At 57.5% G+C, this 22,604-nt stretch overlaps 1 protein-coding gene across 2 annotated transcripts in view; it reads left to right on the forward strand.

Annotated features, from left to right (window-relative positions):
• Positions 1-22,604, forward strand: part of ACE (angiotensin I converting enzyme) — a 63,697-nt gene that overhangs the window by 18,692 nt on the left and 22,401 nt on the right. For both annotated transcript variants that reach the window (XM_054014398.1, XM_054014400.1), the window contains exons 2-8: positions 2,014-2,181; positions 9,898-9,991; positions 10,974-11,117; positions 11,995-12,186; positions 14,092-14,189; positions 16,036-16,208; positions 18,313-18,536. In XM_054014398.1, the coding sequence (XP_053870373.1) occupies positions 2,014-2,181; positions 9,898-9,991; positions 10,974-11,117; positions 11,995-12,186; positions 14,092-14,189; positions 16,036-16,208; positions 18,313-18,536 (1,093 nt within the window). The remainder of the gene's footprint in view (positions 1-2,013; positions 2,182-9,897; positions 9,992-10,973; positions 11,118-11,994; positions 12,187-14,091; positions 14,190-16,035; positions 16,209-18,312; positions 18,537-22,604) is intronic.

The following is a 22,604-nucleotide window of genomic DNA, read 5'->3' on the forward strand; positions in this document are numbered from 1 at the left end:
TCCAGCCCCGCCACCCGCGCTCCAGTGGGCACTCCTTCCCCCCAGCCATGTTGTCTCATACGAATACCTAGGACTCCCATTAGCACTTGGTTATTATTTAAGTGACAGTAGCATCTAGAGGCCTCAACTGAATTCGGGCCCTGGTTGTGCTGGGTGCTGTACGTGCACCTAGGGTAAGTTTACACTGCAGCGGAGAGGGGGCTTCCCAGCACGGGTGGACAGTCACATGCCAGCCACACTGGTATTTTTAGCAAGCTAGAATGAAGGACATAAATCCACACCGTGTAGAGGTCAAGCATAGGAGTTTATTACACACAGCACTGGCGGAGTGTCACCTGGCTTATTAGGCTCAGAGACACTGCCAATCAATTGATTACAATAGAATATATAGATTTTCCATGGGTAGGGGGAAGTGACGGGGTAGACAGTTCCACGCCCTGGGATAGGTTTTGCAGCAAGACAAGATAGCACATTAGCCAATGGTTAACAGGTTACATAATGTCTCCGCCCGTGGTCTCAAGTTAGCAAGTTAACATTTAATTAATACTTTGATAAAACGTTATTAGTATAAAATATATATGTTGAATTCTGATTTGGGGTCCATAGGAATGGAGCAACTCCTTTGATTGTCCAACAGGTACATTCCTAGGGGTTAAAGCAAAGACACAGGGAAAGTATAGGGCAATAACGATTGTCTCCTTTATATCTTAAGGCAAGCATTGGTCCCTGGGAAGGGAGGTGGAAGGGTGCCATATCTTATACTGACGTGTCAACTTTTCATAAACTCAAGGTTGGATCTGTGGGAAGAACGTTTCCCTGCAGAAGAGACGAACGCAATAGGAACAGGGATTCTTTGTTCAATTTGAAACATAATTATTCAGTTATTGCTTCAACATCTGGCATTTCTACCGACCAAGCCTATCTTAGCAAAGGCAGTGTTATCTTGTTTATTCCAGCTTTCTCCTAGCTGATCACTATTTGGCCTCTGGTCTCTTGATCATACTCTGGACTTTGGGCCTGGAAAAGAGCTGGCACAATTCATATACCAGGTTGTTCTATAAAATGCACATGGATTTTAACCCTTCATAGAGCATAGGTGCTGACTTCCCCTCTGCCTGGTGGGTGCTCGACCCCGCCCCTGCAGCGCCCTCATTCCACCCCTCCCCAAAGTCCCCACCCCACCCCGCCTTTTCCCACCTCAGCCCCGCCCCCATTCCACCCCTCTTCTCTGCCTCCTCCCCTGAGCGCGCCGCATCCCTGCTCTTCCTCCTCCCTCCCAGAAAGTCGTAAGCGCCACCATACAGCTGTTAGGCGGCGGGGAGGGGGCAGGAAGCAGTGGGAAAGGAGCGGGGATGCAGCATGCTCGGGGAAGGGAGAAATAGGTGAGGAGGGGGGAGCTTGGCTGCCAGTGGGTGCGGAGCACCCACTAATTTTTCCCCGTGGGTGCTCCAGCCCCAGAGCACCCACAGAGTCGGCGCCTATGAGCTAGAGCTTCTGTCTACCCATGCTGGAAAGCACCCTCCCAGCTACACTATAGACACACCCCTAGTGAGTGACAGTCCCTGCCCCAAAGAGCTGACTGTCTCTATAGACAAAACTCAGTAGAGGAAACAGACAATGGCAGGTGAAGTAGCACCCCGGTGGTCACACAGCAGGTGGGTGGCAGGAACAGAACCTGTATCTCCTGAGTCCCAGCCCGGTGTCCTATCCACTAGACCATGGTGCTGTACTACTGCTCATGCATCTGTTACAAAGGTGGTTCTCATTGTCTCCATTTTACAGGTGTGGCAGCGAGGCAGGGGACCATGTTGTGCCTCCCTCTTTGCTGGGCTCGTTGTCCCTGCTGGTTGGAGTTGCGTAGGTCTGCCAGTCTGTGGCCCACGCTGGGGCTGGTTCCCGCTCCCTAGAGCCCCACACAGAGCGTGTCACACGGTCCCCGGGAGCGATGGCTAAAAGGTTCTCCCAGGGAAGGGGAATATCTCTCACAGAAGAGTCTTTCCTCCTGCCTTCCAGATCTTGGCCTCCCTGGAGGAGCAGAACTTCACAGAGGTCTGGGGGAAGAAAGCGAAGGAACTCTATGGCTCCATCTGGAAGAATTTCACAGACACTCAGCTGAAGAGTATCATTGGCTCCATCCAGACCCTGGGGCCTTCCAACCTGCCCCTGGACAAGCGTCAGCAGGTAGGCATCGTGCTGGGTTGCTCTGAGAACGGGTGGGGAAGCTAAGGGCACGTCTACACTGCAGTTAGATACCCGTGGCTGGCCCAGGCCAGCTGACTTGGGCTTGGGCAATGGGTTTTTTTTTAATTGCAGTGTAGATGTTTGGGCTGGAGCCTGGGCTCTAGGGCCCTGCGAGGTGGGAGGGTCTCAGAGCTCGGGCTGCAGCCTAAGCCCGAAGTCTACACTGCAATTAAACAGCCCCACAGCCTGAGCCCCGCGAACTCAAGTCAGTTGGCACGGGCCAGCCATGGGTGTCTAACTGCATGTAGACATACCCCCAAGTCCCTGAGGGGTTGGGGAAGAGAGCAAGAGAATGATCGGGGGGGGGGGTGCACATGCACGCGTAGGGAGGAGTCTTCAGGGCTCAGCTGGGTCTTGGGTAGGCACTTGAGGGGGTCTTGGGAGGTTCTTGGGGGGGGTCTCGGCTAGGTTTTGCAGGGGTCTCGGGAGGTTCTTGGGGGGGTCTCGGGAGGTTCTTGGGGGGGTCTCGGTTAGGCTCTTGGGACATAGGAGGTCATCAGAAACTCCATCTTTTGGTTTGCGAATGGAGCCGCGTTGATGGGGAGTCACCAGCTCCGGCTAAAATATGGAGCTCGGATTTTCCCAGCTGCTTTTCTGCCCGTTGGCCCCACTGCAGGCCTGCTGTGAGTGGGTGCAGCTCCTCCCGCCTGCCGGAGCCTGCCTGGGGTGGAATGCCAGCTCCATTCACTCTAGCACGAACAGGCAGGGCGAAACTCGGCAAAGAGCAACACAGCGGCAGTAGCAGAGTCCAGCGATTGCAGGTGGAAGGTGGGAAACACCAACCCAGACATCCTGGGTGTGCTTCCCCGTCTCCCCCCGATAATAACTCCGTGCAGCAGGGGGCCCTGCCATGCGTGGCTCCAGATCTGCCAGATCTGCGCTGCCTGCACAAGAGCTCCCAGTGCTGGGCGTGTTCTGGGGCAAAGCTGCGGTGGAAGGAGGCATGGCTGTGCTGGACTTGTGCTCCAGTGATTCTGCGTCCCCGCATGGCCCCGTAGGCACAGATCAGCCAGGCAGTGGCAGGTAGGAGAGCCAGGTCTCCGATTCCATGTTCATCCCCACGGCAGTTTGAGCGTTCCGACAAGGTCTCTTATCCAGCTATCAACTTCCGCACATGGCCTACGTGGATTTAGTAAATATAGAGTCCCTATTTATAACCAGCAGTAGGGCTGTTTCCCCAGCCCAGGAAGGATTAAATACTATGCCCAGGTCATGGGCAGGCCCTTTCCTCAGTGTATGGTTTGTTCATTCCAAGAACGAACTAGCAAAGTGACCCAGAACAAAGTTGGTCCCATGGCCGGCGGGGTCAGAGGTCTTTCTGCTCCAGGGCCAGTCTCAGGAGTCAGCCAACTTCCCTCTCGCAGCTTCGGTTCCAGCCGGGTGGGATAATCAAACAGGGCTGGCTGGCCCGCTCAGGCCCCTGACCCTTAAAAGAGCAGACCCCCTGTTAGTTAGTCACCATGGTTGTCCTTTAAAGGTAAGTCAGTGCATGCTCCTGTACTGTGTGACGCCCCAAGGAACCCCCATGCAATTAGAATAAGGCCAAGGCAGAGGTGGAGTGAAGGTCGGAAAGCAATCAGGGCCATCAGATAGGAGTGCGAGGTAGCAGGCAGAGTTTTCACAGCGGCCCAAGGGAAGCTGACGTTGAAATGGATGGGAACTGACCCACCAACTCTCGGGCCAGGAGAAGCGCGAGCGGACCAGCGAAGGTAGAGAGCGGAAGGAGTGTTGAGTGCCTAAGGGGAGGGTATGTGACTGGGAAGCGGATTGAGTGGGTTTCTCTTGGAAGAAGTAAACATTGCAAATGAATTGAAACCCAGCGGGTGCCGGAGTGCTTCCCGCGCGAAGGAGAAGAACCAGGGGAGCCAGAAATAAACCAACGGGCCCCAGTCCCGCGGAGGCGTGAGATGCTGTAGGAAGACCAGAGGGAGGCCGGGCTCCAGGGCCTACATTTTTCAAAGTCCCTAGTGATTCCGGGGGCCCAAGCCAAGATCGGTCTGAAGGGGGCCTGGTTTGCAGAGGGCAGATGCTTGGCACAGTCTGGGAATCAGGCCCCTTTAAGGCCTCTCAAATTGGGCACCCCAAAAAAAATAAAGAACATGTAGCCCCAGTGGCGGAGGGGCTCTGCCCCAGGCTTCAGCTTGAGGAGTAAAAAGGGGAACGGTTCCTAGCAGCTTGATTTAGAGTCTGAAATTCTGCGCTCCAGAAGGTTCAGGCCCAACCTCCCGGCCCACGGCGCTGGAGGGCAAAGGCGGCTTTCAGTCACCTTCTCACCCTGGGCTGCCACAGAGGTCAGCGTGGGCCCCGCTCTAAAATCCGTTCAGCCAGCAGCCTCATTCATGGCACCTGCCCAGGGCGGCCTGTTGGGCCCGAGAGCAGATGGTGCGGAGAGGCATGGAGATGTTACCCCATTCTGAGAACCGGTCCCAAGCCCTCCTGTCTATGTAGGTACTTCTCTGCCTCCCCATCCCCACAGCATCTGAGCCAATCACAATGTTTAGTGAGTGCAGCCTCCCAATACCCCTGAGAGGCAGGGCAGGGCTCTTCTCTCCATTGTACAGGTGGGGAACCGAAGCCCAGAGAGGTTAAGTGACTTGCCTGAGGTCACCCAGGGCTGTGGCAGAGCAGGGGCTGTCAGGACCATCCTGCCTGTCTTACAAAGTCGCTGTGTCAGGACGCTGGACAGGCTGTAATTTGCTATGGGACAAGGAGGGCAGTTCTGCCCTCCCAGACTTTTCATGCGCACCCCGTTTGGCCCCCGCCCCCGACTTTGCAGGGTATCATACGTTCACATCTAATGGTCTAGTCTAGATGCTGATACAACTCCCCCCAACCCCCAAGATTTTTTCTGAAATGACGCCCCTGCTGCCGAATCAAAAGGGGCCCCTACCACGGCTTTCGCCTTTCCTACGACGGCCTGGTTCCCAGGGCATCAATGTCTCCAAGCCTCAGGGCTTCGATCGAAATGACTTTTTCTGTACCTTGCTGGCCAGGTGTGCGGCCAGCAAAGTGTGGGAGCCAATTTGCCCTGCAGCTTGGGCAATGCGTTTGCACGAAAGCTCAACCCGCGGCGGGAAAAGGCTGCAATGAGGATCTGATAGCACCTTGCACTGGTGTAAACAACTGCGCGGGGCAATGGGGAATCAGGCCCTCCGGAGCAGTGTGGGTACAAAGGGCAGGCGTCCTGGAGGCACAAACTGGTCTCACATCTGCTACACCATGCCAAGGGGGGCACACAAGGGCAGCTGGGGGCAAGCCCTGCGGTAGTGGCCTCAGATTAATAGGTCAGAGAAGCAAAGACAGCACATTTTTTCTTTGATCGGGGGAGGACACATCATAGAGGTGTGAAGGGAACGGGGGGAGGACAGGCGCTGCTCCCAGGTCAGTTGACACAGTGTCAAAAAAAATGCACAATGCAGCAGGACAGGGTGCTAAGGAAAATCCAGGCGGGAAAGGAAAGGCACCGAGGCCAAAGGAGAAAGAGCAGAAATGAAAACAGCAGCAGCTTTGGCAGGAAATCACTGTCCAGGCTAGAATTTTTCCAGGCCGTTCCTGTGGTCAGGAGAAGCCTCACGGGATCTGTGATGCTCACCAGCGAGCGGGTCATGGTTGTTACCCGCTCCAGAAGTCAGCATGCTGAGGGGAAGGGCGGGCAATTAGTCAGGAATGAGTCAGCGCGAAGAGCACCGCCTCGTGACTGACCACAGCCCCTGGGTGCTCCGTGGCTGCCTCCCATCCATGTGCAGACCCTGCCCACATCTGCAGAGCCCATGGGGTTAGCGGTGCCGGCGTGACTCTGGGAATGTGGGCAGCGGGTTGCTCCGGGGTGTCAGGCAGGCCCCACTCTGAACGCTGGAGACTAGGCAAGTTACCGCTCTCCGCAGAAACCCTTTTGCCTGGCTCCCTGGCGGGCAAGTGGAGTCTGATTTAAAAGCAAGGGGTGACTCCAGAGACCCCGAGCTCTGCTGCTCCAACCCTCCTCCTAACCCTGTGCAGGTTTAACCAGACTCATTCTGCCTGTACCAGCCAGTGCCCACCAGCACCCCTTCCTCCCAGCAAAGCAACCTCACCATGGAGCATAGCCTGGCCCTGCGCTAGCGCCAGCAAAGCTCCATGCAGATGAATAGGAGGCAGACGGGGGCGGGAGGGGGGCGTATGGGGCTTGTCAGGTAGGAATTGGGAGGGCCTGGGCTGCCCGCTGCCCAACAGCTTGTGTTGTCGTTTAATCGGGTGCAAAGTGCGACCCGAGCTGAAGTCTGCACCCACTGGGACTGGTGAGAACATTACACACTCACGCTGGGCATAGTGAAATCATTTGCACTGGTGAGAGCATTTCACACCTCCAAAATGTCCCCTTCTTAAACGCTCTGCAGTGTGCTGGTGCTGCTGCTCTAATGCCGTGCTGTGCCTCCTCCCCAGAGACAGTCGCAGTTGGGTGATGGCCAAAGCTGTTTTTCTCTGCAAGCAGGGCAACATTTTCCAAAAAGCTCAGGGCCTGCTCCTCCAGGGCTCCGTGCCCACAATGCGGGACAGGCTAATGGGAGAGCTCAATGTATGCCCGGTGAACTGGATTCTTTGGGAAATCTGCCCACTGGGTTAAGTGCCTAACTGGGAGCTGAGCTCTCCCACGGAACCTGGGTCCGGTTTGCGAAGGGCATTGGGAAGCTCCAGGATGAACTACCGCGTAGCAGTGTAAGTTGTGACACTGGGACCTCACCCCACGTGCTGGTGCTAGATTCACAGCCGTACTCCTTCGGTAGGCCAGGCTTCCCGAGAGCAGCGTCAGCAGCGTCCCTCTGCCGCCGAGAGACGCCTCAGCCATTCTTCGCAGGCAGAACAGAAGCAGCACGTGTTGAAATCTCCTTCCTGCTGATAAGCTGTATTTAGTCCTTCCCAGCCATAAGGCTTGTAGTGATTGCAAATACCTTCCTTCTCCAGAGGAAAGGCTTCCCGCCCGGCCCCCTCCCGCCTCCAGCAGCGAGTTCAGCCTGAGGAAGGGACAAAGCCGAGCCGTTTCCTCTCCTGGAGATTGTAGTTGCGTGCAGGATGCAGAGAATGCCCAGTTGCTATTGTCTCGTTGCTGGCAGTGACCATAATAACCAATGCAATTGTCTTCCCAAACTTTGATCTCCGCTCGTTCCCTAAACTGAGCCAGCTACAGCAGTAGAGGGAAAGGACATTATAAATAGCTGCACTCCTCCCAAAGTGCTTCGCAGCTATAGCAGTGAGAATCGTTTTACCCACCACTGCAATGCAGCCCCCTCTGGGGTGCCATGTGGCAGCTGTTTAATACAGGATGCCACACAGCAATTTAGGACAAGAAACGCTAATGGCCATTCCATTGTTGCCGGCACAGAGGCCCGAGGACAGCAACAGCGGGGTTCGTTGCCCGGAGTGCTTCGCGCCAATAAACGTACCGGGGTGGAGAAACAATCAAAGTTTATTTGAGATCTCAAAGTGGTGCAAGGAGACAGGCAAGTCTCAAATCAAGCACACCAGCAAAAACAGTTTCTCTCTTCTTATACATTTTACAACTAACCCCCCCCTCTACCACCACCCACCCCTCTCTACCACCCCCCCTCTATCTCTCCCTTTACTCCCCCTTCCCTCCCTACCGAAGGCATGTTGATACATTTAAGCAATTAAATCATTCTAGGGCTATAAATCTAGCTTGTTAGTAACACTCCTCTAAACAGTTATTTGGTCCTGTTTACCCTTAGTTTATTACCCCTTCTCCATGCAAACCTCATCATTATCGCTTGGTACCTGGTTTGAGCAAGGTCGTAATTGCTAACTGGCTGTTTACACATTCCAATTTCTGCCCGTGGCTTTTGAGGCCGATTAGAATTAAACATGGAAGGACAGAGTTTAAACATGGAAGAACTCTGGCTCAGGCAGGCCTAGTGACCCCAACACCATTGAAAGCTTAAGGGGAATTTTAGGAGGCAGGATGTGATTTCCCAAACTGGAATTTGGCCGGAACAATGGGGCTAACCATTCTACTTATCTGAAAACCATCGTGGGATCTTTAGTGGTCACAAGTGGTCAGGGCCTCAGGCCTCCATCTCATCATCCAAGCCACATTTTCAGCAGCAACAAGAATGCCCCCCTGGCTTCATGGGAAAAGCACCAGCAGAGCCTAGAGGCATCAACCGGGATCAGGGTCCCATCCTCGTGCTGGGGGTTGCACACCCGCAGAATGAGAGACAGTCCCTGCTGGAAAAAGCCAACCACCTAAATAGACAGGAAGGGAAACAACTTGCCGGCGGTCACACAGCCAGCCAGTGGCAGAACCAGGAATAGAGACCAACTCTCCTAACTCAGCATCCTATCCCCCCGGACACCCTGCTTGCTGAATACAATTCCAGCAGCACTTTGCTGGCTTCCTGGTCAATCCAAGGAACTGTATTCCCTGGAGATCTGAGCGCTGCCGAAGTCAGTCCTATGCGGTGGGAGGGTAGGTGGGCACAGCCCACAGCCCAGCGTTCACTGGCAGCTGGCTATGTGGGCTATATTAGGAAGCTCCCCATCTACAGAAAGGGACATAGACCATCGATGAGGCTGCTTTTCTTGGCATAAGGCGAGGTGGCCATGCTGGGATGTAGGTGCCTTGGCAGAGCAGGGGTGGATTGGCAGGGTGGTGCAGATCAGGCTGGTAAAGATGGGGAGTGGGTGTGAAAACTGGCGGCGGAGAGGTTGTTGCAGAGGACTCGGGTGCCTTAGCGAAGAGCTGTGTGCGGGGGGATGGAGCAGGACAGGAATAGCGGTGGGGGCTGCAGGTCGAGCCGGGGGTGTCCTGGCAGAGCGATGAGTAGCAGGGTCGCTCTAGGTCAGGATCGGATTGTGTTGGTAGATAGTGGGGCAGGGAAGGGACTCTTTGCACAGCATCTGTCAGCCCTCTGCCGGCTACAGCATTCATCTGGCCCTCGGGATGGGCGTCCCTCGTTTTCAATGGATCCCACATAAGCCTGACATGGTCCCCTGCAGATTGTCGGTGGCAGGCGGGCTGACTCAGGAACCCAGGGTCACTGACACTGTTTTACACCCCATCACCACTCCTCACCGTGGGTCGCTGAGCCGTCTGGGCCCGGGGCAGGCTGGAAGATGCATGGCCTGGCTCCTTCTAACCAGTCGGATCGGCTCCCCGTTTGCCCCTTATTTTAACGAGCACTAACAACGCACGCCCACAGAAAAGCACACTCCACCTTTATGCATGCACAGCCCCCTTCTGCCAAATCACCCACCCATACACCCCCCAAACCACACGCATGCCCAGCCTTCTTCCTCCACACACATTAAACGACACCAGCCAAACCGCGCACACAGCCACCCCTACCTGCATTCCCATTCACCCTCACAAACTCACCCACAAAAGTACAGGCACGGACAATTTTTTCCCACCACAACATACTCCCGCATGCAGGTGTGCATCCCTCCAGTCTACACATGCACCAAACTACACGCATGCACACCCTCCCTGGAAAAACTACATGCACCGAGAACCACGTACCAAAGTGAAAAGCGCCTCAGAGGCGCTGTCAATACATAGGTGGGGTATCCCCGTGCCTGAACTCGGACTGGATTGCCCATGTGTTGAAGGAAGCCCTGAGTCCATGTCCTTCGACCCCTAACATCTGCTTTTGCCTCCTCCCCCAGTACAACACCCTCCTGAGCGAGATGGACAATATCTATTCCACCGCCAAGGTGTGTCTTCCAAACCAGACCTCCAACTGCTGGGCTCTGGAGCCAGGTACGGTGCCTTCCCGTCCCAGCTGACCCGTATTCCGTCGCTTTCTGAACTTGGAAGCGCCTTGCTCAGGAGGTGGGCCTGAGTCTGAAAGGTGCTGAGCGCCCTCAGCCTCTGCCGGAGCCAATGGGAGCCGGGCGCAATCAGCACCTTCCAGATTTGGGCCCCTTCTCGAGGAGGCAAGAAAGCAGCGCAAAGCCTCCTGCTTGCTCAGTGGCCCCGATCCGACCAGTCAGTGGGAGTTTGGTCACTGACTTCAGGGGAATTTGGAAGCTCTAAGCCAGGGTTGGTAGTTGAGGGGAAGGAAATCAGACTCCCCGGTTCATCTGGGCAGGGAGGAATCACAGACGGCCGGGTACGCGATGGGCCTTCAGACACTTTCTCTGAAGTCTCAGGCACTGGCCGCTCACCACAGGCAGGTAACAGGATGAGGGGGTCCAATGGCATGAGAGCTCCTACGTTAGAGGAGCTGCTATGGGGGGACTGGACGGCTGCCATTGAACGGAGATGGGGCGAGGGGAGGAGAAAGGGGGTGTCGGGCTACTCCTGGCGGGCGTTAGAGCCGACAAGCCTTCCTGCATCACAACCTTCGCTCCCTCCACAGCTGCAGGATCTGCTCCAGTTTCAGATGTCCTGCGCCCCGGGTGGGGGAGCTGGTTGGATCTGGGGTGTTTGTTCAGCATGTTACAGGCACAGGGGCCACCGGGGTTTGGTCTGCAGACACCCCACCATTCCCGGGGCTCTGGCCCCTTGTGAAGCCAGGGCACTGTCTGGCACCCCGATGTTTGTGAGCGTTTGGCTCCGTCTCTGCTTGAGCTGCGAGCCGTAGAGAACCAGACGGGGGTTCACAGCTGTGTCCGTGCAGCTGGGGATCTGCGCAGCCCTAGGAAGTTGGGGAGACCTGTTGAGGGTGGAAAGAAACTCCCCCCGCGCGTGACGAAAGCTGGCGTGACTCTCTGTCGTCTTTTTCTCTTTCGTGCCTCAGAGATAACCGACATCATGGCCAACTCCCGCAGCTACAAGAAGTTGCTCTACGCCTGGGAGGGCTGGCACAGCTCAGCTGGAAACCCCCTGAGGCCCAAGTATGAGGAGTTTGTGACGCTGAGCAACGAGGCCTACAGGATGGACGGTGAGAGGGACCTAGGACAGTGGCTATTGCAGGCATCTCTGTCCCCAAGCGGGGGGCAGGGGATTGGGGGAGCCTCACAAACCAGCCCCAAACTCAGCACCACCTGATGAAAGGCAATCGCTCCTCCTGGGGTCAGGAGGCACCTCTCCTCCCTGCGTCGCCCCATGCCCACCGCATGGCACTGCGTGAGAAGTGCATTCGAGGTGTCAGACTCGCCTCTCGCCCGGGTGTAACTCAGGAGCCCAGGGAACCCCGCTGGTGGAAGCGAGGGGAGAGTCAAGCCCGGGACGTTTCATGCCACATCTGACGCTGGGCAATGCAGGATGCCGGCCTCGATGGCCGTGGCTCCATTTCAGCACGGCAGCCCCGTGCGCCGGGGCAGTAGCCGGGGCTCAGTTTCCCCATTGCTGGTGCATTCGTGCTCAGCTACACCCCCGCAGTGAAATATAAGTGAGATCAGACACTGGCCCACTGCGCGAGACCCCTGGCTCTAGCCAAGCGCTGCTCTGCAGCAAAGGGAACCTCGGGGCTGCTCTAGCCTGGGCCTAGCAGAGTTCTGGCCACGCCCCCTTTCCTCTGGCCACGCCCCCTTTCCTCTGGCCACGCCCCGGCTCAGTAAAGTCGGGGGAATGAGCAGGGATGTACCAGCTGGGGATTCCCCCCCTGTCCCCGGCTGGCAGCTCACCTGCAGGGGCAGGTGTCCCTACCAATGGGGACAGGGCCTCTCTCTGCCTTTCATGCAGCCCTCCAGCAGGCATCCTTGCTCCCCCAGAGATGATTTTGTGCAGAAAGGCAAGGAGGGGCGGTCCCCGAAATGCCGTCCCCCGGGCAAGACGCTGGAGTTCATTGCTGTTGGCCCTGTGCTCTCCGTTGCCAGGTTTCAAGGATACCGGCGCTTACTGGCGCTCCTGGTACGACTCGCCCACGTTTGAGGACGATCTGGAGGAACTCTACCACCAGCTGGAGCCCCTCTACCTGAACCTCCACGCCTTTGTCAGGAGGAAGCTGTATGAACGCTATGGCCCCAAGTACATCAACCTCCAGGGCCCCATCCCTGCTCATTTATTGGGTAAGTGAGCACAAGGCAGGCCCTGTGCCCACTGGGGAAGAACGCCCGCCTCTCCCACTCCTGGGTGCAAAGACAATAGCTGCCTCAGGAGGATGGGGGTGTGCCCATGCAGATCTGGGCTGGGCTGGGGGCAGTGCAGGCTGAGGTTGTGCTAAGGGAATTGGGAGGAGGGTGGACATGAGGTCAGCAACAGGGAGGGGGAACTGTGGAGCATTTGGGTAGCAGTGGGAGGCGAGATTCGGGGAAGGCAGCTGCAGCCCTACATGCCCAGCTCTGGATATTACATGTGCAAGGAACGCCGTACCCTGTGGGGAGTTGTTGGCAGCAGGGATCGAACCCAAGACCTCTGGATCTAAAGGCACCAGCCTCCCCCGCCTGAGCTAAACGATCACGCTCTGCCGGTGTCCCAGCCATCCCCAGAGCAGGACAGAGCACGCCGCCGAGTGGGTTCCATACACGCCCTGCACATGTTCCTCTGCTCCTTCCCTGCCCCAGCGCAGCTCGGGAGCCGCTGGGCGTAGCAGGGGCTGCTCCGCACTCAGCTCCCCCAGCAACGCTGAATGAGGCCCAAGGGCTCCCGTGGCGTTGATGGGCCCCCATCACACAGGGTGGCTCTGGGAGATCCTACACACTGAGGTTCTGCCTTGGCATTAAAGATCTCCAGGGCACTTTCTCTAAGAGAGGAGATTTCCCAGCACCTGCCACTTCTGCATGCTCTGGAGCGACCATCCTCAACTCCAGCGGTGTCTGCCTTTCAACAGTGCTGCCGACCCAGAGTTCGCAGAGTGCTTTGAGCTGTAACAGTGTCTTAGATCAGCCCGTCACTGCGTGACACGCACTCATGCTGGTGGCCCCCGACAATCAGGCCGTGTGAGCGGCACAGCTGCTCGAGCTGGGAGCATATTGTTCTCAGTTTTTTATCAGCGCAGAGCAGCTGCTCAAGGCAGTTCCAGATCTCCCCAAAGAGAGGAAAACAGCAGAGGGAAGAACCCAATCAAACCCCAGCACCGGGTCTGACCAGTCACCGCTGGGGCTGCACAGCCTGGGGAAGGAATTCCCAGATATTTAGCACTGGAACAGATTCCTCCACCCACCCGTGCGTGCTAATTACGCGGCTTTGAAGTTGAATTTATGCCAGGCGATTGGGCGGCAGGGGTGGGCGGGAGCACGAGGGAATGGGAAACGCTTGAAGCCAAGCTCTGTGCACGAGGTTGCATAGACTGTTGTGAACCACCCTCCATGCAGTAGTTATGGCAGGGCACCGCAGCGCCTTCCCAAGGGCTGAGGCAGGGTTAGGAAATCAGACAATTGCAAAGATCCCGGCAGAGGGCATATGATCCCACCCCGCCGCCCTTGCCCCATCTCCTCCCTCACCTGCTGGCGTCAGTAACCCGCTCTTCCGTAGTGCCCGTCGTCCGAAGAGCTTCCCGCACTTTTCCCGGCATCCTCCCTGTTGTACCGAGGTGTGAAACGGAGTCACGGAGCCGGGCAGCGATTTGCCCAATGAGTCAATGGCAGGGCAGGCAACAGAGCCTGGGAGGCCCTATGCCGTGCTCTGACCATTGGACCGCGCTTCCTCTTATTGCAGCTAGAGACAAGGGAAGGAAACCTCTCCTTCTCCAGCTCCAAAAGGCGCTGAAACCAGGGAGGAAAGTGAAGGAGCCGTCACATACCTTCTCCCCGACGAGCCCTTGCTGCTCTCCAAAGCTCCCTTTCTCCAGGGATGCTCCAGTAGGCGGCCGTCGGTTCTGTTCAGCTGTCTGCAGCCAGGCCAAGCTCTCTCCCTGGAGGAAAGGGTGCTGATGGGCCCGGAGCGCTCTGCCCCGTCTAGAGGCAGCCAGAGTTGGTTCATAGGAACAGCTGCCTGCTGGAGCAAACCCCTGAGCTGTGCTGTTCTCTCTCCAGGCAATATGTGGGCCCAGCAGTGGAACAACATCTACGATATGATGGTCCCTTTCCCGGGCAAACCCAACCTGGACGTCACCAGCACCATGGTGCAGCAAGTAAGAACCTGGCGGCCATTCACTGCCCTTGTTTAGCCTCTTGCCCCGAAGCCTGGCATGGGGCTTGAGTGCCAGGGATTGTGGGTAGAGGCAGGTAAATCACCCCACAAGAGATGAGGACTCCCACCGGCTGCCCATGGGGCGGTTTGCAGAGCGCTGCCCGTGGCAATAGGCCGCGTCGCTCCTGGAGGGCTGTACTGAGCCGGGCGCGTTTCACCCCATAGAACGTCTCTCATGCAAACTGCATCGCCCCCAGCGCCTGGCTGGAGGCATAGACGGAGACACTCCGAGGCCAGAAGGCACCATGGTGGTCACCTGGTCTGCCCACCTGCATAGCACACGCCAGCAGGGCCGCCCAGAGGGGGGCAAGTGGGGCAATTTGCCCCAGGCCCCTGGCCCCACAGGGGCCCCCACGAGAATATAGTATTCTATAGTATTGCAACTTTTTTTTATGGAAGGGGCCCCCAAAATTGCTTTGCCCCAGGCCCCCTGAATCCTCTGGGCGGCCCTGCACGCCAGAGGACTTCCCTGCATTGATTCCTGGTTGAACGAGAGCAGATCTTTTAGTAAAACATCCGGTTTGGATACTCAAACTCCCAGTGATGGAGAATGCAGTGCCACACTGCAGGGCTGACAGGAGTGATCGTAGCACCACCAGCCCACGGCCAACAGCAGAGGGAGAAAGAGAGGGGGGCTTCCCTTCTGTGGTCACTGCCTCCAGGGGAAACTCACGACAACGAACCATTTTCAGTGGCAGCAGCCTCCAGGTCTGAGCCCCAGGGCGAATCTAATTTTCTGGGGAAGGGCTGATAAAAAGGCTGCCAACTTGGGCCAATCTGCTTTGGCCGCCCTCCCAGAATCTCTTCGGCAAGATCCGGGTGAAGGACCGTTACTCGGTGTGTACAGCGCGGGAATAGAATGGGTCCAATTCCTCGCTGGTGCAAGGGGACTGGACCCCAGGGCGGAATTTGGCCCAAGAAAGAGAAAAAAGCGAGAGAAGGGCTGGGAGGAAATGGGGAAGGGAGGGAAGGGGGGGAAGATAAGCAGCAGGGGGTGAGTGAGAGATTTCTTCTTGGGCAGACAGAGAGACTCCAGGCAGCTGGACGCCGTGAGCCTTGCGGGTGCCCCTGCAGCCAAAGGAAAGCTCCGGGGTCCCCAGCTTACATCACTGTGGGCCACTCACATGCTCTCAGCACAGTCGCGAGCTGTTAATGGGCGATGGTGTCTCCGGCTCCCTGGCTTGGGAGCAGGGCTGGGAACAGGCCCTCGGTGGGCTGGGCAGGAGACAAGCAAGGGAGGGACCGCCAGCTGATTGAGTGGTGACAGAGCCTGGGCCGTGCCCTCTGAGCGCGGTGGTGTGGGGAGGGGGTAGAGGGTTGACGATCCAACCCAGCAGGCCGGATTTGTCAGGGCCCTGCACGTCGTGTCGTCATCTGCACCAGTGCGGGGGGGAAACCACCAGTCCGGTTTGCGCTAATGCAAATGGCGGCACGAGGCTCCGGGCTGCAGGGAGAGGAGCCCGACTTGTTCAGTGTTCCGCTGCTGGCATCTTCTCAGCTACCAGCATCTCTCGGGCTGCCCTGCCGTGGTGTATCTCAGCAGCCTTAGGCAGGTACCGCGCATCCCATAGGAGCCATCTCTGCCCTACTGTATCTATCCTGGGGTTCAGCAGAGAGCCCTGTTCTCCAGGGCTGTGAACCCGGCCCCCTTCGCCACCCCTTGGAAAAGGACGTGACCCTCCCACTGCTGAGACTTGCGCTGCCTGACTGGCCTGGGAGCGGCCCGGCCCCAGGCAGCCTCCTCCCGGCCCGTGTAACGATGGCTTCCCTCGGCTCTGCTTGCCCAGAACTGGAACGCGACGCACATGTTCCGGGTCTCCGAGGAGTTCTTCACCTCGCTGGGGCTGCTGGCGATGCCGCCGGAGTTCTGGGAGAAGTCCATGCTGGAGAAGCCGGCGGACGGTCGGGAGGTGATGTGTCACGCCTCCGCCTGGGACTTCTACAACCGCAAGGACTTCAGGTGTGTGGGGGCGGGAGGCCAGGCCCGACTGGATAGAGAGGCTGGGGAGCCGCTTGACTCCACGCACAGCCTGGGGAGGGTGGGCTGGGGAAGGGGACAAGGGCCGTTAGCGCTGCAAGGAATCGGGTGGGTGGGGGGGAGCTGAGTGTGCCACCTGCCAGGAGAGATGTCCGGTTGCCTCAGTTTCCCAGCCCAGCCCCACGTCTGCTTTCTTCCTAGCAGCTCCTGAGATAGGAGTTAGGCCTGGTCAACACATACTGGCCTAGCTAAGTCGGTCAGGAGTGTGACACCCCCACCCGCACCTCCAAGCCACGTAACCATGCCGGCAACCCCCCTGTGTGATCCCCCCGCACCTTCTACCCACGTAACCATGCTGGCAACCCCCCAAAGGTGACCCCCCCTGCACCTCCTAGCCACATAACCATGCCGGCAACCCCCCTGTGTGATCCCCCCGCACCTCCAAGCCACATAACCATGTGCTCAATCCCCAGTGTGACCCCCCCTGCACACATCTCCTAGCTACATAACCATGTTCTCAACCCCCAGTGTGACCGCTCCCGCACCTCCTAGCCACATAACCATGCTCTCAACCCCCAGTGTGACCGCTCCCGCACCTCCTAGCCACATAACCATGCTCTCAACCCCCAGTGTGACCGCTCCCGCACCTCCTAGCCACGTAACCATGCTCTCAACCCCCAGTGTGACCGCTCCCGCACCTCCTACCCACATAACCATGCTCTCAACCCCCAGTGTGACCGCTCCCGCACCTCCTACCCACGTAACCATGCTCTCAACCCCCAGTGTGACCGCTCCCGCACCTCCTAGCCACATAACCATGCTCTCAACCCCCAGTGTGACCGCTCCCGCACCTCCTACCCACGTAACCATGCTCTCAACCCCCAGTGTGACCGCTCCCACACCTCCTACCCACGTAACCATGCTCTCAACCCCCAGTGTGACCCCCCCACACCTCCTAACCACATAACCATGCCGGCAACCCCCAATGTGACCCCCCCCCGCACACATCTCCTAGCTACATAACCATGCTCTCAACCCCCAGTGTGACCGCTCCCGCACCTCCTACCCACATAACCATGCTCTCAACCCCCAGTGTGACCGCTCCCGCACCTCCTACCCACGTAACCATGCTCTCAACCCCCAGTGTGACCGCTCCCACACCTCCTACCCACGTAACCATGCTCTCAACCCCCAGTGTGACCGCTCCCGCACCTCCTACCCACGTAACCATGCTCTCAACCCCCAGTGTGACCGCTCCCGCACCTCCTACCCACGTAACCATGCTCTCAACCCCCAGTGTGACCGCTCCCACACCTCCTACCCACGTAACCATGCTCTCAACCCCCAGTGTGACCGCTCCCGCACCTCCTAGCCACGTAACCATGCTCTCAACCCCCAGTGTGACCGCTCCCGCACCTCCTACCCACGTAACCATGCTCTCAACCCCCAGTGTGACTGCTCCCGCACCTCCTACCCACGTAACCATGCTCTCAACCCCCAGTGTGACCGCTCCCGCACCTCCTAGCCACGTAACCATGCCAGCAAACCCCCGATGGTGACACACACACCCCGCACCTCCTAGCCATGTAACCATGCCAGCAACCCCCCCCCAGCAGAGATGCAGCTATGGGGGGCTTCTGCCTGCATAGCTAACGTGTTCCCATCCTCCTCCCGCCGGCGTACGCTGTGTCCACGCTCGGGGGCTGTAGCGTAGCCATTGCCTTAGCTACAGCTGGGAATGAAGATGACGTTCCCATCCGGCTTGGCAGCCCGTGTTCTCCCCTGTCCGCCAACACCACCTGCCGGAGTCCCGCTTTGCACTCACCCTCCCCAGCACCCTAGGGTCCCGTCTGTGCTGCCGTGAGCATCCGTTCCCGGGGGGGAGCTAGGAGAGAGCAATAGGAGGGTGTTCCCAGCGGGGGCGGGGGGCTGTGTGGGCTGCTGACTCTCCCTGCCCCACCGAGTATGTTGCTTCCCACCTGCCAGGGGCTGGCAGGCTCCCTCCCGGGGCTGAGTGTATCCCAGCAGGGGGGAGCGGGCGGGTCAAAGGGCGTGTGTGGACAGGACTCTGCCCCTCGCCCTGCAGGATCAAGCAGTGCACTACGGTCACCATGGAGCAGCTCTTCACGGTGCACCACGAGATGGGCCACGTCGAGTACTACCTGCAGTACAAGGACCAGCCGGTCACCTTCCGCAGCGGGGCCAACCCTGGCTTCCACGAGGCCATCGGCGACGTCATGAGCCTGTCGGTCTCCACTCCCGGCCATCTCAAGAAGATCGGGCTCCTCAGTCAAGTCACCCAGGACGCAGGTACCAGCGGGGACGTGCCCCCGAGGCACCGGGAACCGGATACCTCCTCTGGACAGGAGGCAGGGAGAGGGGAGGGCGGGTAGGGGGCTGCTGCATGAGCTGAGATCTGTGGGGAGGAAAGATGCCCTACGGCGCCATGGCCCTGGCTCTGAGCCAGGGCACCTTCCACACACTCTCCCCTGCCTCCGGCGTGCAAGTTGCTAACTGTCATCACACCCCCGGCTGCCCTGTCCCTCCAGCTCTTGTGTCGCATGTTGGCTGGTCCGGGAGAGCATCTGAGTCCAGAGTGAGCTCTGAGGGGATTTTCTGAGTGCTTCTAGCTGTCGTCGCTCCTTGCCTGGGGACTGCTCTCCATGCTGGTGCAGGTCATACGTCCCTGGCTGGTGCCACTCACACCTAGCACTTGTGTGGCATTCTTAAATCGAGAGATCTCAGAGCACTTCCCAAAGTGCGTGAGTATCATTATCACTGTTTGACAAAGGGCAAAACTAAGGTTAAGTGACGTGACCAGGGTTATATGGCACATCTGTGGCAGAGCTTGGACAAGACCCTAGCAGTTGTGGCTTACAGGCCCCTCGTGCTAACAATTGCCCATGCTGCCTCCCAAAGTAGCACCTGAAAGTAAAGGCCTAGATCCTCAGCTGGTGTAAACTGGCCTAACTCCACTGACTTCATCGGAGCTACACCAGCTTACACCAGATGAGGCTCTGGGCCCGGGTGTCCAGAGACGTGGACAGCATGAGTCTAAGGAACCCAGCTAGCATCCTCCTGACCAACAGCAGGGCAGTTGTTCACTTCCCCTTCCAAAGAATGAACCTTCCCCCCTCCCTCAATCTTGCTCTAGCCAAAGACCTGTTTGGGCTGAGCTTCGGGGCTCGCCTGGTTCTGAAGCCACGGGCGCTTGCCCGCCCTGCTGCCCTGGGAACTGCTCGCTGAAGGGCAGGAAGGAGAAACAGCTCATTTAAATAACCCAGCCAAAGGCTGCCCCAGGCAGGTCAAGGCGTTTCCGTGAAGCGAGCGTCTTTGTGAGGAGGAGGCGGAACGCGCGAGCTAGTGGGATGACGGGACGGCGCAGCAAAGGTCGCCGGCAATTCGTTTCTTCTGATGAGAGCGGACGATTTGCCGCTCAGGGGGAGGGCAGCCGGGGCTTTATTGGCAGCTGCTGCGGCTGACCCTATTGCTGATCAGTCACCCTGCACGCGCTGGGTCAGCCTGGGGAGCAAAGGCTGGGACCCAGGCCGCTCTTACGCAGGGAAAACTGTCCCTGGGCCCAGCCCGCTGGCTCCCTGGAATGCTCGGCACCTCTCTGGTTCAGGCCCGTGAACGTCAACGGACATTTTGCCCGAGCAAAACCAGCATAAGGACTTGTGGATTATTTGTCCTTAAGATTTGAATGACCACGGGCCCGAGTCTGGTTTCACTTATCTGGATGCAAAGCAACCAGTGCAAGTGCAGAGCCGGGGCCCAGGTTTGGAAAGTGGCCTCCAGCTTGGATCCGATTGCAGGAGTGGGCTGGTGCCCGGACACCGAGATGCCATTGTCTGCACCCCTGAAGGACTCCCACAGGAACACCTCTGGGTGCTAAATCGCAGGCCGGCTTGGGAACCGGGGCTCTGTGCCTCGTTTGCTTTGAAGCAAACCTTTCTCCCTGCCAGCGGAACAGAACTTTCTTGGCAGAGGTGTCCCTGGTTTCTTCCTGGAATCTGGACGGAAAGCTCCTTGCCGCCAAGCAAGCCTATTTCCAAGGAGAAGTCAGCTCTCTGGGCTGGGTTTTGTGATCAGTGAATTCTGAAAAGACATCCATCTTAGGCCCGGGCCAGCTGTCTGAGTGAAAGCGACTAGTGCCTGCTGGAAAGGATCTGTCCTGGAGCTGGGCTTTAACCGGGCCACAAGTTGAGCCAGACAGCACCAGGACGAGCCAAAGGAATTTTGCAAACTGCTGCTGCAAGCCAGCGGCGGCTTTGCAGGGGAAGGAACATTCTTGGGATTGTATTGATGCTGATGATTATGATTACGGTCTGGAGGTCTGCCAGTGCACCTCCGTCCTGGCCTGCACAGCTGGATTGTGCCTTGGGACCAGCCAAGAACGGAACTAGGCGCTGAATAAAGATTAGCAGAGAGCCGCAGCTTGGAAGAGCTAACAACCCAAATGGGCCAGGCAGACCCGGAGGGGAAGGGGTAGGACATGCCAGCAGATGGCAGCAAACGGCATGATTTCTGTACTTCTTGGGTGGGTTTAGGTAGGAGGGGATCAGCTAACTGGAAAGGGGATGGGGAGGGGGATAGGGCAGGGATCAGAGGCTAGGGGTGGAGTGAAAAGACTGAGAGAGGATGAGGGGGAGGGTTGGCGCAATCAGCCAATTGCAGGGCTGAGACAGTCCAATCAAAACAGTAGAAAGTTCTCCAGAAGTCCCCAGCTCCCTGCTTTGACTGCTTCTGCACGACCAGCCTGAGACTCTGGCCTGGCATACACCAGAAACTTAGGTCAGTCTAGCCACCTTGCTCAGGGACGTGCCAACTTCATGCCCCTGAGCGTCAGAGCGAAGCCGACCGGTGCCCTGGTGTAGACACCGCTAGGCTGACAGAAGGATTCTTCTGTCCACCACTGTGGTGTTTAGATGCTGCATGTGATTATTAGAACTGGGAGCACTGGCTGTTGGAAGTCTGAAAGGACAGGAAACAGGAAGGATGGGGGAGGAGTTGAGGAGGCTGGGAGAGTTACAGAGTGTGCAGCTACAGCTTGGTAAAGAGATTTCCACTGTAAATAAAGTTCTGTTGAAGTTTGTTAATACCTTGCCTGGTGGATACAACAACCACGCTACTGCCTCTCGAGGGGATGGATTTACTAGAGCGATGGGAAGGGTGGAGGGGAGGTACCACCTGGGTCCTGGTGCCACCAGAGTGGGGTTGGAATGCTGCCTACTCACCACCCAGAGGGGAAAAGTGATCTCTCCCGGGGGCTTGTACAGCAGTGACCTGTGCTGACTTCCAGGTGGTTTCCTGTCTAGTTCGTTCCCATTGAACCCATAGGAGTCTTGCCAGTGACTTCCAGGGTGACCAGATGTCCCGATTTTATAGGGACAGTCCTGATTTTTGGGTCTTTTTCTTATATAGGCTCCTATTACCACCACCCCCCGTCCCGATTTTTCACTTTTGCTGTCTGGTCACCCTAGTGACTTCACTGGGAGCAGCAGCAACCGCTGTGGAAACACACAAGAGACCTGCAATATGCACATGGGATCTGGTTCCCGCTCAGCGGGCGTGAAATGCTCCCAGGTCAGAACGCACCAATTCACACTCACTTCGCACTGGCCACAGCTCCCCGTTACACCACCCAGACAACAGGGGAGTCAAATTACAGTTCCACTCGCCTCTGGGACCATTTACACGGCCAGAGTGGGGCCGGAGTGGGAGTGAGAGGCGGGCCCAAGGTGCAGAGCAGTGGAGAGCTGGGCCTGGGACTTGTTAGTGAAAAGGTGATTCCCCTCCTGAGCGCAGGTTAGAGATGGAAGAGCCCCTTGTGGTCCCATCCAGCCCCAAACCTGGCCCTGAGGGTGGACGCCGAGCCTTTGGAAATCCTTCCCCGTGGCCTGGCGTCAATGGAGACGAACGCCAGCTGCTTTTCCGCTGCCGCGGCGGCTCTCCGAGAGCCAGCTCCGGCGTCCAGCTGCGGGAGAACCGATTTTTCGGTTCAGTGGCCGACCTGAAACGTCGGGACAAAAATCGTTTCGGGTCGAACAAACTTTGGTTTTGAAGGGGTTTCGGAAAAAAATCCAATCAAATGGACGTAAAATTTGAAACCCAAAGTCGTTTCGAATGGAAAAAGCAGCTTTTTTCGATTTTCTCTTTTTCCGGCTGAAACAATTTGGCGAATTTGGCGTGAATCGCCACGATGCTTTGGGGGAGCTGAAGGTGCAGGGGCTTTTTTTGGTGGGGGGAAAAAATAAAAGTTTTGTCAAAAAAATGTCCCCCCGCTCTAGTCAGGAGAGCCAGGGAGGAGCGCCTCGCGATGCCATCGCTGAAGGAAAGGGACACGTCGAGCCCTGCGCCGGTGTCATGATGCTGTTT

This window comes from Malaclemys terrapin, chromosome 25 (assembly GCF_027887155.1).
Source record: "Malaclemys terrapin pileata isolate rMalTer1 chromosome 25, rMalTer1.hap1, whole genome shotgun sequence".
Classification (NCBI taxonomy): Eukaryota; Metazoa; Chordata; order Testudines; family Emydidae; genus Malaclemys; species Malaclemys terrapin.